This window comes from Oreochromis aureus, linkage group 22 (assembly GCF_013358895.1).
Source record: "Oreochromis aureus strain Israel breed Guangdong linkage group 22, ZZ_aureus, whole genome shotgun sequence".
Classification (NCBI taxonomy): domain Eukaryota; kingdom Metazoa; phylum Chordata; class Actinopteri; order Cichliformes; family Cichlidae; genus Oreochromis; species Oreochromis aureus.
In genome coordinates this window covers 28,415,506-28,431,294 of record NC_052962.1, presented here as the reverse complement: position 1 = coordinate 28,431,294, position 15,789 = coordinate 28,415,506, and the positions used below count along the sequence as shown (strand labels likewise).

The 15,789-nt window shown below is 41.4% G+C and overlaps 1 protein-coding gene across 8 annotated transcripts in view; it reads left to right on the top strand.

Moving 5' to 3' along the window:
• Nucleotides 1-15,789, top strand: part of pleca (plectin a) — a 105,287-nt gene that overhangs the window by 76,482 nt on the left and 13,016 nt on the right. For 7 of the 8 annotated variants that reach the window (XM_039606038.1, XM_039606042.1, XM_039606043.1 and 4 more), the window contains 26 exons: nt 2,108-2,274; nt 4,993-5,108; nt 5,451-5,557; nt 5,891-6,010; nt 6,119-6,214; nt 6,744-6,871; nt 7,458-7,551; nt 7,646-7,800; nt 7,958-8,324; nt 8,831-8,908; nt 9,084-9,245; nt 9,345-9,449; nt 9,552-9,647; nt 9,804-9,929; nt 10,112-10,264; nt 10,466-10,620; nt 10,705-10,831; nt 11,412-11,595; nt 11,774-11,794; nt 12,354-12,511; nt 12,601-12,779; nt 12,867-13,005; nt 13,093-13,449; nt 13,662-13,745; nt 13,836-13,940; nt 14,544-14,642. In XM_039606038.1, coding sequence (XP_039461972.1) covers nt 2,108-2,274; nt 4,993-5,108; nt 5,451-5,557; nt 5,891-6,010; nt 6,119-6,214; nt 6,744-6,871; nt 7,458-7,551; nt 7,646-7,800; nt 7,958-8,324; nt 8,831-8,908; nt 9,084-9,245; nt 9,345-9,449; nt 9,552-9,647; nt 9,804-9,929; nt 10,112-10,264; nt 10,466-10,620; nt 10,705-10,831; nt 11,412-11,595; nt 11,774-11,794; nt 12,354-12,511; nt 12,601-12,779; nt 12,867-13,005; nt 13,093-13,449; nt 13,662-13,745; nt 13,836-13,940; nt 14,544-14,642 — 3,678 coding nt within the window. The remainder of the gene's footprint in view (nt 1-2,107; nt 2,275-4,992; nt 5,109-5,450; nt 5,558-5,890; nt 6,011-6,118; nt 6,215-6,743; nt 6,872-7,457; nt 7,552-7,645; nt 7,801-7,957; nt 8,325-8,830; nt 8,909-9,083; nt 9,246-9,344; nt 9,450-9,551; nt 9,648-9,803; nt 9,930-10,111; nt 10,265-10,465; nt 10,621-10,704; nt 10,832-11,411; nt 11,596-11,773; nt 11,795-12,353; nt 12,512-12,600; nt 12,780-12,866; nt 13,006-13,092; nt 13,450-13,661; nt 13,746-13,835; nt 13,941-14,543; nt 14,643-15,789) is intronic. The other variant, XM_039606041.1, reaches the window with a different exon arrangement.

The window sequence follows — 15,789 nt, the reverse complement described above, 5'->3', positions numbered from 1 at the left end:
AAAGAGGAACGTTTTAAAAAGAGAGGCAGCGAGGGTGGAGGTCCAGTTTCCACCCGCCGTCTGAGTCATTTTATGCCCACGTTGTAGCACAGGGGCTTCCCTCGTCAAGGAAAAATAACATAAGGAAGAAATGCCTTCTTTTTCCATTCTCCACCCTTTCCTGTCAAAAAAATGTAAGTAAAATTATTACTTCTGCTGTGACTCATCAGCCTTCCCCAAAACACTGGAAACGGATTGTGGTGGCGGCGAAGCTGCGCTCGTTCCACTTATACACCATGAAATTTTAGAGCGGTGGAAGTCACTTAACCCTAAATCAACCAAATGATTCCCAAATGATTCTAGCGACTAAAACAACCAAGCAAGGTCATACAGGAACGCTTACTTTATGATATCCTGAAATGTTGTAACGGCATTATGATTTTAATTTTTATGTAAAAAATGTACATTGCATTTAAAAACTTAAGGTGTGTCATTCTGACACCAAATATGGATGAACTGGTGACTCCGTAATACTTTGATCAACATCAGATTACAGTAAAATTGTCATATTCAGCCTGTTTATTCATCCTTTAGTTCTTATGAGCTTCTGTTTAATGCAAAATCTGATCAAACGCCAGATTTGTGGATGATAAATATTTTAAATAATATGTACAAAATCATTCAAAATATTTAAAATGACAGAAACATCTGAAAAATAGTCAGAACAAGATTCCTAGTTGTGGAATAATTACCAACAATTACAATAAAATCATTTAAAAAAGCCTACATGACAAATGAATCCATAAAACTAACATTAGTAGATTAGATTAGTATTTTTACTATTGAAAATATCAGAAGTGCACATATATGACTCCACCTGATTGATTAAAGCTTAATGCATCATCAGTAACTAAAATATAGTAGACTTATCATACTTTCAAATGTTTTCTAGGTCTTATTGTTGTTAAAAATCAGAAGGTTCTAATATAGAGACAACTAAAACTCGCTGATGTTTTGTTAAATCGTGCAGCAGGTGGGTTTTTCTGCATTGACAAAAGAGGCAAAAAGAGTTTTCCAAAAGATTTCCTTTAATTGTTACAGCATGTGCGTAGTTTAGGTGAGACCTCCGCCCATCTGGTACGTGAAGCAGGCAAGCAAATACCAAAAACATTCAAAAGCACCATTTGTACCACACTGGGAAACTACTGGGTGATGGATTCATGCTAATGGTCACACTCTGTCAAACAGCTTTAAAATGTGAGCAGTAAAATTCATGTCCAGTAGTTCAAAAGCTGAAACACTAAACTGTGGTCTATTCTGTCCTTTCTCTTCTTTTATGAAGATCAACCATTTTGCTGTGGGAAATGTTAGTAGCATGCTCGTGTGACTCATAGCTTAGCCTCGCAGCTCTTAAAAAAAAGTTTCCTGTGGTGTTTCTGCTGCACGGTCCAACTTTAGTTTACGGCTACTGAGGCATTTATTGTAAAGTTTTGTTTGGAACAACAACACTGTAACTTTAAAAGATCATCAGCTCAGTCGCTCATAAACAATTTCGCTCTAAAATTACTGTTTTCTGCTCGTATAATTAAAAAGCATTCTCCAAAGAGCGAGCTTAATGGATGTCATGAGCTCTCCGAGTAAAAGTGCCGTGTAACATTTGAGGTTTAAAATGTGACTCATCTCAAATCTGGAAGAAATGAGCAGGGAAAGTTTTACTCTGCCCTCCAATTAGCATTTCAGTCTTAGTTAATCTTTAAATGTGAAACTCATAAGACAAGTTGAAAAATAATAATCATCCCATCCATCCATTCTCTGCCGCTTACTCCGTGTTCGGGTTGTAAGCATAGAAGTCTAAGCAGAGAAATGAGAGTAAATCTTATCAGCCACCACCTCCAGGTCTTCCAGGAAAAGGAGACATCTTAATAAATATCACCTTTTAAAATTTCTATTATATAGTGTTGCATCTCTACCGATTTCTTTAAAGGAAACAAGAACAGGAAAAAAATGGTAGTGTACTAGCTAATACCACCTTTGTGCAAGAATTTAATGGGAGAAAGTTGTCTAACAGATATGAAAGGAGATCTCTGTAGTTCGTATGACTGACTATTTGCCCGTCTTCACCCTCCAGATCTCAGATATTCAGGTGAACGGTCAGTCGGACGACATGACGGCCAAAGAGAAGCTGCTGCTGTGGTCTCAGAGGATGGTGGAGGGATACCAGGGCCTGCGCTGCGACAACTTCACCGGCAGCTGGAGGGATGGCAAGCTGTTCAACGCCATCATACACAAACACAGGTGAGCAGCATCCTCAGTGAGGTGTTTTGATTATAACTCAGCCTTGCACGAATAGAAATCATGCACATTTGTAGCACAGAGGTGTTTTTCAAGCCTCACAGACACATTTTCTAGTTGGAAAGACTTGCCTGGACTTGGGGATCTTGTAACACCGCAGGCAAGAATTTTACACATGTTTAACCTTTTGCATATTTCACGTTGTTGTTTCTTCTTTTATTTATCGGCGTAGGTCCAGGGAGCAATCCTAAATTCATATTTGAATTTGGCATTCGTGCCATGCTGGACTTGTCAGGACAAAAATATGGAACAGTTACTATAAATCAAACATTAAGAGAAAAGTCAAGGGAGACTTCATTCATTATTTAGTTCATTCATTCTGCATTGAGATATTTTGTAACTAAAAACATTTCCTTAAACTCCAGTATTTAACATTTATGCGTTACATCTAAATGAATGATTTTCAGCACACTGTAACTTTATTAGTATAATTTCATTGCTCGTTTGACCTTTCATTTAACTTTATCTGAGGTCAAGAACACAGATTTGGCATGTTGTAGCAGGAAAAGCACAGGTACATTCATGACTCCTGCTTTTGTGTTTGCTTCTTCAATGCTGTGATTTACTGGGACACTTAATTTAACTCGTGAGCTCTTATTAAGTCCACCTGTGCGTGCCTTGCTGTGAAGAAGGTACAATAACTGAAGCAGTAATATACAGTCTCTTTAGATATTCTGTTATGATATCTTTACTTTTCTTTTATTTGCTTTTATTTTCTTGTGCTTGAGTCAGAACTGAAGAATTTGTGTTGACAGATACCTTAACAGTTGGTGATTAAATACAGTAATTAACACTTGTACAGTACATGCTTTTAAAAACACTAAATCTTACTTTCAGGCACAATAAACAGCTTTTAAATAGGATAGTTTAGGGTAAAATGTGTCAGACGCTGTACTGCAGGCATAAGAGGATGCTTTAAAAACCATCTGTGGTCAGCTTGTGCAAAGCTATTTAAGTGTCTGTAAGAGTAGAAAAGACTTATATAAAAGGATATAATTGTGGCTTGCAGTAGTTTTTATTGGATGTAACATCACTCCCAAAGAAGCTTAATCAGATTTTCTGCTGTTCAATATGTCCCAAACAATCTCTGGTTCATCAAAATAAGGTTAAATAGAAAGTAATTTGGATGGAAATGCTTTATTTTGTTGTATGTATGACTAAAAAATAGAACAAAACAAACCCTTTGCTGCTGTTCAAAACTGTCACCATAAGAAGTGTCATGACTTTAAGTGTACTACAGCTGCCATTGTCCTGTCAGTAAGGAAACTGGTGTTTAACAGCCACCCATCAAACCCAAAGGAGGTGACTATACGCTCGAAACATGTACTTTGGGTGGAGTGCCACTTTGATTCTGTTTGCACAAACCACCAGCTCCTGCAGCACATGGCAGACAAAGCAGCGCACTATTAGAAAGTCGGCTTGAGCTGGCATTATTCTGTGAAATAAGAGACAGAACGGGTGTATCATATTAAATTGAGGAAAAAAGGCTGCCCTGGAGGTGGAGGCTTGGCAGGTTACAGCAAAACGCTAGCACTCGAACTCCTCTGCCACAGTTTCTTTCTTGGTAGAGGAAGAGAAGGATGTGCAGAGGACTGCAGTGAGGACTCTACAAAAACAAATAAGAAAACGGACAATAACTAATCCCAGCAGGAAGCGGCAAGACTGGAATTTCTAACTGGTTTCCATTGCGTCACGTTTTGGGTTTTTTTTAATTAGCTTCTGCTTTTGCAAAATCAAAGCTTGGAAACTTGGCTCTTAGTACGATGCACAGCCTGAAGAGAAAGTTCCACTCGAAGAGGCGTCTGAACAGCGCCTCCAGCAGCACGTTGGGCTCCGTCAGTGACCTGGATGAGCGGGTGATCATGTTCTGTGAGGATGTTCCCACCGAGACCTCATTTGACTCGGGTCAAAGCTCACGCAGCTTATGTGGCCGCTGCAGTCGAGGCTCCCAGAGCGAGGAGCAGGAGCTAGGATCAGAGCGTCACATCATGCACCTGAGCAGAGAAAGACACTCCTACAGACAGGGGCGCTATGGTGACAGAGAACCCCAAAAGGAGTACTACATACAGAGAGTTGTGGAAGTGTATGGAGCATTTACTGGATATTCTGTCCTTGTGTAACCTTTCTCTCTGAAGTTTTTCAGATTTTAATCCCTTAAGATGCTCTGAGCTTGTTCCCGCATGTTATTACATTGTGGCAAACTTCCTGGCAAAGTGCACTCAGAGAAAAAACTGTGTTGTTTAATTTTAATCTTCACTGTGGTAGAAGTCTTGTCTTTGCCTGCCCTTCATATTGTAATAGAGATACTAGACGTGACCAGCTAGCCTCCAGCAACTTGACTCATGAAATATGTAACCTGTATAATCTTAACCTATCAATAGAGCTTCAGAGATTATATATCAATTAGTGTGTTCATGAAAAAATGTGATTATTAAATAGTTTTCAGAAGCATTTTTGCTTATATTTATACTGAAAACTGATATTTTTGCATATTTTAGGGCAATTTTTATAATTTAACACTCAAATTAAGCCCAACCTTGTTAATTTAGCCTTATATTTTCTTGCTGTCATCTATCATTTAAATCAAATCTGGATCAGGAATAATAAAGTGTATTGCCCTGGTTCCGCTCACTGTTCTTCCTGTCTGACTGCTGCCTGCAGGCCCTCTCTGATCGATATGAGTCAAGTGTACCGACAGTCCAACCAGGAGAACCTGGAGCAGGCCTTCAGCGTGGCAGAGAGAGAGCTGGGCGTCACCAGACTGCTGGACCCCGAAGGTGAGCACAGTCGCCCTCAAACATTTAGTTTAGGGAATACTTAAGCATGGGTTTAGTCACTTTTAATTGTAGGCAAAGCGTTTTCCCTTTCCTTTAATTCTCCTGCCTGCACTGCTGTACGAGTGGAAATCTACATATTAGCTGTTAATAGTTTGATATTTATATGCTGCAAAAGGGGAATGAATACATGAGTGAGTGTTTTTGTGTTTTAATATTTCAGAAGTCCCATAAATAGACTTGGTATTCAAGTTGGTAGCTAAGGAACTTCAAGTCACCACTCATCCATCTTTTTCATTTCCCTGAAACATGATAGTTTTTTTCCGTCTTTGTTGCTCTGTACAGATGTCGATGTGCCCCATCCAGATGAGAAATCCATCATCACATATGTGTCCTCTCTGTATGATGCCATGCCCAGGGTACCAGACGTCCAGGATGGTGTCAAAGCCAATGTGAGCCCACCTTTTTATCATCACTGATTAATCATTCAGCAGCAGAGGCAACATCTCGGGTGCCGCCTTTCATCTGCAGCAGTAAAATGCAAAATATAAATGCAGTATTAAGAGTTATTCTTATGTAAATGCCCTGAGCTTGCATTATAGTCATTATAAGCTTGCATTTACTTATTATTATTGTTATTATTATTGTTTATATGTAAAATACATAGATATGATCATCCTGTTAGTTTTGAAGTTGCAGCCTGAGAAATTTAGCACTTACAAAAAAAATCACTGGACAATCTGGAAAACATCAGCATGTAATTATTTTGAACATCTGTGCTTCAGGAGCTGGAGCTGCGTTGGCAGGAGTACTATGAGCTGGTCACCATGCTGCTGCAGTGGATCAGACACCACATCCTCGTTTTTGAGGAGAGGAAGTTCCCCACCAGCTACGAAGAGATTGAGGTGACGAGATCGCGTCCTACAATCTGAAAGAATCAGTGTGACACAGATCAAGTAGCTGATGATCAACATGTTTTTTGTTCTTTTGTTATTTACATTTATCATCTGCAGGTTCTTTGGCGTCAGTTTCTGAAGTTCAAGGAAACGGAGCTTCCTGCCAAAGAGGCAGACAAGAACCGCTCCAAACACATCTTCAAGTCTTTTGAGGTGAGATTTCCCAGCAGAACAAAAATCAGCAGTCACAAAAAATATGAAGGGATGAAAGGCTAATATTTTAAACGGTTATCCCACCAAACTGCAGCACATACACAAATAGTCTTGGTTCCAAACACATTTCTGTATTTGTAAACGACAGATAGAAAGAAGATAGATTTGCAAAAGCAAAGTGCAAAACAAATAGAAAATTGTATCCATTTATTTGCAATACTAAACTAAAATCCCACCTATTTTTCCATGCTTACAAAAGTCACTAAAAAATACATAAATTAAAGGACATCTTTCCAAATACTGCTATGTCCACGGCCCACTGAGTGTACCCCTTCAGTCTGAAAATCTTTTAAGGAAAATTTTCCCACCATCAATAAATTAGACCCAGGTTTTTAAGTGTTTATTTTTTCCCTGGAGCACAGAATTATTGCTTAAGACAAATAATCTGAGACTGAGCAGAATTTGAGGCCTTAAATGATCACAGATATTATCTTACGTGGTTTTATACGTTGTTTGTTATTTTTCGCAGGGTGCGGTTCAGGCTGGTCAGGTCAAAGTGCCGCCAGGTTACCACCCTTTAGATGTGGAGAAGGAATGGGGTCGTCTGCATGTCGCCATCCTGGAGAGAGAGCGTCTCCTCAGGACTGAATTTGAGAGGTAACCAGGCTGCGATCCAAACCTCATCACATGCGCTGTGTTGCCAAAGCACAAAACGGCAGCAAAACCACAAAGCATGAGGAAACTGTTACAGTTTGACCACGAGCATGACTCATCTCCTAATGATAACGTCCACTTTGGCAATAAAGTTAAACTGAGTCGGCTTTGTAGATTAGTAAGTACAGATCATATTAGGGCAAACACATGATGGCTGTGTCGTCTCCATGGCAATAGCCTTAGACTAAATAGTCTCTCATAAAGTTGTTGTCTAATCACAAGGAAGGGAGGGCACAGCTTCTAGTTTAGTTGTTTCAGATCATCTCTGCATTGCTGGGCACACACAGCTCAAAAAGGAGCAACAACATGGCTTTCATGCATCAGGGATATGCGTTAAAGTATTTATTCCGCCAGAAGACGGAGTGAGTGCTTTAATATATCCTTTCAAAGTTTTTTTTTTTTTTTTAAATTATTATTAACATTTTTACTTTTGAGAAAGAAGAGAAAGTATCCTGTAGGGAAATGACTGCTTGTCAGTCTACACTGTTTAAATTCTTTTCTGACCTCTGACCTTTCATCTTCCCTGCAGGCTGGAGCGACTTCAGAGGGTTGTCAGCAAGGTCCAGATGGAGTCAGGGGTGTGCGAGGAGCAGCTCAACCAGGTGGAGACTCTGCTGCAGACGGTGAGACACAAACTCTTAAGGACAGCCAATAAAAGCATTTATGTGCAAATTATTTGCAGTAAAATAAAGAGATGTGAAACTTTGTCTGTTGAAGGATGTGAGGCTGATGAGCTCAGGGAAACCTGCACAGCACACAGCAGAGATGGAGGCAGATCTGGAAAAAGCAGAAGGGATGATCCGCCTCCTCTTCAATGACGTTCAGCTGCTAAAAGATGGACGCCACCTTCAAGCTGAACAAATGTATCGCAGGTGCAAAAGAAATCAAGCTCTGCAGACATCATGGGATTTAATCTATGCAATTAGTCAATTTTTTCCTTTCTAATTACTTTAAATGTCAAACTGGTGAATCTTAGAACTTTACATTTTAAATCGATGAACTTTTTTTTAATCACGTTTCTGTCTTTAGAGTTTATCGCCTCCATGAGCGGCTTGTAAACCTCCGCAGCGAGTACAACCTGCGCCTCAAGTCAGGTGTGACCATCACACAGATCCCCATGACGCAGATCCCCGTGACCCAAGTCCACACGACCCAGGTCCACACCGCCCAGGTCCTGCAGCAGGCCGCCGTGAGGGTGCGGCCCGAGCTGGATGAAGTCACGCTGCGCTACATCCAGGATCTGCTGAGCTGGGTGGAGGAAAACCAGCGACGTGTGGACGAAGGGCAGTGGGGATCTGACCTTCCCAGCGTGGAGTCCCAGCTGGGCAGCCAACGAGGCCTCCATCAGTGTGTGGAGGAGTTCCGCTCCAAGATAGACAGAGCCAAGGCTGATGAGGTATGCTGGCACCAAGTATCCGCGACAGTGTTGTAGATGGTGCAGAGAGAGATTTAATCTCAGGAGGAAAATTGGTATTTGGCAGTAGAGCGTTAGCTTAGTGTCCACCTCTGAATCGCCGCACACATCCTAGATTTTTCCGGCAATTTGTGTAAACAAATCAGTAAAGTCAACTGAAACTATCTGATTATGAACAGGGTGTTGAATCCAGTTCCACTAAGGGCAACACTGCAAAATACCAAGTGTCCAGTGTAACAGCATTTAATTTGGCATGTGCGTAAGTCACTCTGCAGACTACAGAATTAACCAAGAACCTAATGAGATTTTGCAAAGAGGTGGATTTAGCCTGGAAGCCTTATGTTTCACAAATGAGCCACAAGCAAAAATAGTGTTGGGTAGTTATGGACTGAAATGTGGACTTTCTGTGGAAATTGTTGAACAGACTGATATCTAGTCAGTAGTTCTTCTTAACGATCTCTTTCTAATGCGTCTCTCATCTGTTCCAGAGTCAGATTTCACCTGCCAGCAAAGCTGCTTACCGTGACTATCTGGGAAAACTGGAGCTACAATACGGCAAGCTCCTGGTAAATACAAACAAGTCACTAAAATTGAAAAAGCCTGTTGTCTTGTAGAGAAGTCAAACTCGAGAGTTGTTTTCATTGAAGTTCAGAAACATCCTGAAAATTGATGTTTTAAATACCATCCAGTTTTCTTCCTAACCCTCCAAAAATGTTTCATAACGTGTCACCATTACTGTAGAACTCCTCAAAGGCTCGCCTGCGCTACATGGACCAGCTTCATGCCTTTGTCACTGCAGCAACCAAAGAGCTGATGTGGCTGAATGAGAAAGAGGAAGAGGAGGTGAACTACGACTGGAGCGAGCGAAACACCAACATGGCAGCCAAGAAAGAAAACTACTCGGTACAGTGATACTGAGATGTTCTTGTGGGTTTCGCATTTCTTGTTATGATGATGACGATGATGATACTGATATGATTGGTTGTTGTTTCTGTGGAGCAGGGTTTGATGAGAGAGTTGGAGCTCCGGGAGAAGAAAGTGAACGGTGTCCAGGCCACAGGAGACAAACTGCTGAAGGACGGACACCCAGCCAAGAAGACCATCGAGGTGGGACGCTGAGCACATGTTGTTGAACTTTAAATTTAAATGATTATTTTCTTCTCATATGTGCTTCTTCTTCTCTCCCCTTACATCCTTCCACCTCCTCAGGCCTTCACTGCAGCCCTGCAGACTCAGTGGAGTTGGATCCTCCAGCTGTGCTGCTGCATTGAAACCCACCTGAAAGAAAACACTGCCTACTATCAGGTATTGTTATCAGCATGACAAGGTATCCACACTTACAGACTGCTCTCCACATGTCTGGCGAGTTAGCTGGCCGTCACTAAATCTGTCCCTTTTTGCAGGTTTTTAATGTGTTTTAAACCACTGCAGCTTAAATGATCTACTTTTCTCTTGATCCAGTTTTTCTCTGACGTGAAGGAGGCAGAGGAGAAGATTAAAAAGATCCAAGACACTATGAAGAGGAAGTACACCTGCGACCGCTCCATCACGGTCACACGGCTGGAAGATCTGCTCCAGGATGCAGCTGTGGGTTTATTCACCAGTGTTTTGCTCCTTTAAGCTCATCCAGAAACTGTGAACTGGCAAACAAATCCACACCGTTAAAGCAGCATGAAATGTTTACTCTTCTGTTTGTGGGAGCTTCGTTTTAGGCTGCATGTCTTCGAATTATTGAATTAGAGTTTGAGAATTTTATATGCTCTTCCCAGGATGAGAAAGAGCAACTGAATGAGTTCAAAACTCACCTGGAAGGCCTGAAGCGGAGAGCCAAGACCATCGTCCAGCTGAAACCACGTAACCCTGCTACTCTGATAAAGGGAAAGCTGCCCGTCCAGGCTGTTTGTGACTTCAAGCAGATGGAGGTAAGCCATAGACTTCCTAAGTTGTTTATGGTGAGTGTGAAATTCTTAATTGAGTTTCAACTTGTGTCCTGCTTTGGTTGACTTCTATTAAGCTGAAAGGACATAACATAAAAAAAATATACAGTGAAATCTAGAATATGCAAAAACAGACGCTGTCTGTTGGCCAGCCAGTTGTAAGCTGCTGTTTTCATCTTCTTCCAGATCACAGTCCACAGAGGCGATGAATGCACTCTGCTGAATAACTCGCAGCCCTACAAGTGGAAGGTGCTGAATGACAAAGGCAACGAGGCGTCTGTCCCATCTATCTGCTTCCTGGTTCCACCCACCAACAGGGACGCTGTGAACAGTGTTGCCGGGTGAGTCAAAGAACACCCGGCTGAATTTCTAACGCATGCACACAACCACACGCTGGAGACTAACCTCCACCTCACCTTCTTCAGGCTGGACGGAAACCTCCAGAGGCTGCAGAACATGTGGCAGACACTGTTTGTGGACATGAAGAGCCTGCTGTCCTGGCAGTACCTGATGAGAGACATCCACATCATTAAAAGCTGGAACATCAGCATGGTAACAACACAATATGAAATCTTTTGGAAACTAGTTTTTGGTGGTATAAATGAAAGCAGGGCTGAAATGACTGCTGTTGGGGTGCATTTTACCTCATGTTACAATAACATTAGATTATTGCCTGTGAGGCAGAAAAACTCTAATGGGGCTAATAATAGACTGCAAAGCTTCAAAGATTACTCGGCTGCACATGTTATGCAGACATGGAAGGGCGAACTATGTCTAGATGTATCTGAAGATATGTGGAAGGATATCTGGGTAACTCAAGATCCTGTCAGTAGATCTGCTGAACAGAACAGTACACATTAGTTATTCTCTAGTATAGCAATTTACTGTAAAAAGAGTTCATAAAAACTTCACCCCAAAATATTGATAGGTAAAGATTATGCATGTGCAGATTTGTTGTTAAGATAAATTGATTTTTCTTCAAAAACATTATGAAACATTATTTTTATTTGGCTTGTGATTGATTTAAAAAAAAAAAGCACTCTCTGGGCACTGCACATACAGGCACAGCTGTCTACTGAACTGTTGTTTTCATAATGTTTGCTATCAGCCACCATCTTTGTTACCACTGTAGTTTAAGACCCTGAGGGTGGAGGAGTACCGACTAGCACTGAGGAACCTGGAGCAGCACTATCAGGACTTCCTGAGAGACAGCCAGGACTCCCAGATGTTTGGGGCCGAGGATCGTATGCAGGTGGAGTCCAACTACAACCTAGCCAACCAGCACTACAACACAATGGTCAGCTCTGCAGAGCAAGGTTTGTGCCGTTTCTTTCTGAAACATCACTGCAGTTTCTTTTATCATCTCTGCATTTCCTGAAACATTTTCATATCTGTGTTCTGTTTACATATAATTTTTTTTATCATTTCTCATTTGCACGAGTTGTATTTCAGTCATCATTTGTGCGTAAGTTGACTGTTGCATTCACATTTCAGACTATGTGCCACCCAGAGCAGGTAAGGTGTTTCCATTAAAGTGGCCGATGTGCGCTGGGAGCTTTTGACTGGCTGAACAGTGTGTGTGCACTGAGAGCTGTTGTTCTGTCATGTTTCATTTCATGATTCACCTCAATCAACCTAATCATCCTCATAGATTTTGGAAACCCTCCTAACATCACTTATCAGTGCATTCCTGTCTCTGTGCATGGATTTTAATGGCAGCTGATTCCCACTATTAATCAACGAATGGAAAAAGCACTTAATTGATCAAATTAACACGTATGAAATATATCCAATGCATGAAGAAGTACATTCAGTTTGGAGATCATGGAAAATTCTAATCTAGCTTAATGAGATTAATGAGTTTTTGAGAATTCAGAATTTTTTGATTCTTAGGAGATTAAATTAGTTAACCAAAATTTAACCATCCAGAGAATCACAGGCAATTCTGTGAAATAACTGTTTTAACTTTTAGGATCCTGAAACTAATACTGCACCTCTTACAGTTAGTTCAAATTCTTAAATTGCTTATATCTTTTAAATACATATAAAATCCAATATGTGTTGTTCCAACTAGGAGAGCAAGACGAGACTGTGTGCAAAACCTACCTGACGAAGATCAAGGACCTTCGGCTGAGGCTGGAAGGCTGCGAGACTCGAACGGTGACGCGTCTCCGCCAGCCTGTCGACAAGGAACCACTGAAAGCCTGCGCCCTGAAGACTGCAGAGCAAATGGTGCAAAACACAAAGATGAATGCAGAAATAAATATGAGTAAACAATAAGTGGTCTTCTAGCAAGTCATCTTCCTGTTTGTTTGTAACAGAAAGTGCAGTCTGAGCTGGAAGGCTTGAAGAACGACTTGAGCTCCATTGCTGAAAAGACAGAGGAGGTTCTGGCTTCTCCTCAGCAGTCCAGCTCCGCCCCGGTGCTGCGCTCTGAACTGGACATGACTCTGAAGAAGATGGATCATGTTTACGGCCTCTCCTCAGTCTACCTGGACAAGTGAGAACTTACTGATGGATTTTAAGCCACAGCTATGTGTTTGTGGGTTTTTTTGCTGTTCCTAAAGTGCAGACATCTTGTTTTCAGGCTGAAGACGATTGATGTCGTGATCAGAAACACTAAAGATGCAGAAGACGCACTGAAGAGTTACGAGACTCGTCTGCGCAACGTCAGTAAAGTTCCTGGTGATGAGAAGGAAGTGGAGGATCAGCGCAGTCAGCTGAAGGTATCAAGATGTTTCTGCATTTTCCAGATTTGTTTCTGTGTCAGACTGCTTCATTTTTGTGGTAACTTTGCTGTTTTCTCTGTGCAGTCCATGCGTGCCGAAGCAGAGGCCGACCAGGTGATATTCGACCGCCTGCAGGACGAGCTTAGGAGGGCGACGGCTATTAACGACAAAATGACGAGGATTCACAGCGAGCGCGATGCTGATCTGGAGCATTACCGTCAGCTGGTCAGCAGCCTCCTGGAGCGGTGGCAAGCTGTGTTTGCACAGATGGACCTGAGGCAGCGGGAGCTCGGCCTCCTGGGGCGCAACATGAACTCCTACCGTGAAAGTTACGAGTGGCTCATCCGCTGGCTCGAAGAAGCGAAGCAGAGGCAGGAGAAAATTCAGGCTGTGCCAATCGGGGACAGCAAGGCTCTCAGGGAGCAGCTGGCACAGGAGAAGGTATTGTAAAGGGAAAGAATAAGTTGTGTGGGGCAAAGCGTAGAGGAGTCGTCATGCCCTCTGGTGTTCACTGGGGTGTCACCAAAGAAAATTAAAAATTCACTCCACTTAAATTTTTGACTCCCCCGGTGTGAATCATGCTTGGTTTGTGAAGTATGCCCTGAAATAGTTTCTAATCATGATATATTCTCTGTTTTAAATCATATTTACAGAAACTCCTGGGAGAAATTGAGAAAAACAAGGAGGAGATTGAAAATTGCCAGAAAAATGCAAAGGCTTATATCGACTCAGTCAAAGTAAATACTGAAAATTTTCAGCTTTTTCAAAAAATGAATCTTTGCTGCTTAACTTGACATTAATTTTTTTCCCCTCCTTCTTGTTTTCAGGACTACGAGTTCCAGATTTTGACATACAAAGCCCTCCAGGATCCCATAGCATCTCCTCTGAAAAAGCCCAAAATGGAGTGTGCATCTGATAATATCATTCAGGAGGTAGGGCTTACAAACACAGCTGTTGAGCTGCCAGCGGTAGGTCGACCAGGTGTTCCACTTTATGTGGACTGAACAGCGTGTTTATTTCTTATTCCTCGTCCAACATATTGGGACACGTTTTGATTGGCTCTAGCTTTCAACAGTCAGACACAGCGGGACCAACAGTTTTTGAACAGTCTGGCTGTGAAGGAAGCAGGGGAAGCTTTCATGATGGTTAACCTGTCACTGTGTTTTGCTGCCAACATTAAGGTCGCCAGCAGGGAAAAATCTGTGCAAATCTCAGCAGAACATGATGGAAACTAACAGAAGGGAAACTAAACGCAGCTTCAATAAAGATCTATGAGCTGCTTGTATTTATTTATGTTGAAGAAGACTGTTAAAGCTGCATTTAAATCAGGCATATTTGTTCTTTAAACATGAATCTAAGTCAATGATTATACCGAAATTGTCACCTATGCCCATTTTGGCATTTTGGGAATATATTCTGCTTTCTCCTCACACTAAAAGTCAAGAGGAAAGCATCATATATGAAGATATATGACTAAAAAAAGAATAATCATTCATTCGATTTGGTGAAGTGAGTTTTACTTTGTTTTTTTTCAGTATGTTACGCTGAGAACACGCTACAGTGAGCTGTTGACTCTCACCAGTCAGTACATCAAATTCATCACAGACACACAGCGCCGCCTGGAGGAAGAAGAGGTAAGTGTGCACACTCAGTAGACACAACAGTGCAGTTAAGTCCTCACTAATGTAATGTATGGGAAACCATTTTCCATCAAATAGCATCAAAATTTTGAGTCTGTTACCAAGAGTGCAGACATAATTTTAGGCGTACAGTGGTGAAGCAAACAATTTCATCCTACTGTTACCGCACATCACATCCCCACTACGGTATATGTCTCTCATTCCCCGACACTATGTGTATTTAGTCAAATCATTTCACACGATCTGTAAACATGACTGTTGTATGGCCCTGAATTCAGTCACATTTTCAAACTGCTCAACTGCTTTTCCAACAATTTAAATTTGATGATCACTTCTTCATTTCTTGCTGAAATCACCCACACTCGTAGTGTAAAGGCTTCAGGCTCCCTACCTTCTCAGATGCATTATTTTTAAATTTACCTTTGCTTCCCCTCCTTTTTTCTTCCTTTCTAACTTTCTGTTTTGTTTGATCCTTTTGACCTGCTCGCCAGTGCTTTGTCATGATGAGTATTAATCACGTGCTTAAGAGATGAATTAACCCCAAAGCACCAGGTATTTAAAAACAATCCTCTGGCCCATTTCATTCGTCTCCACGTCAGATTCGTGTCTGTAGTGAAGGGAAGGTTCACACATATTTAGAAATCTTTCATTATTGACGGTGTTCTCAGTTCAGTAATAACTTAAGAATTTCAGTTTCCCTGGCTGAGCATCAGCTTACTGTAAGATGGTTTTGGAAGTCTAGATATTGTCATTTAATGAGATGTGCAAGCTATTGTAATTGTTTCTCTTGTCTTAATAAATCAAATTATAATGTAGCTGATTGTTGACGGTACTGTTTAGCACCACAACAAATTAAGATTTCACATTCTGATTAGTCTGTAGATTTTTAAAATCCCTGAATGGGAGCGGTGTTTTCACACGTCCAAAACTCAAAGATTAGTTTTAAAGAGAAAAACAGGCAGCAAAGCCAGTCGATGTTTTTTTTTGTGTGTGTGTGTGTGTGTGTGTGTGTGTGCGTGTGTGTGTCTTTTTTTACTACTTGTTGTGCCCGATAAATCTGCCAAATCAAACACACACAGCTTGCTGCTGTGGCAGCCCCTTATGAACAAGGGAGCTTGATAAATGACAGTTGAGTGATTGC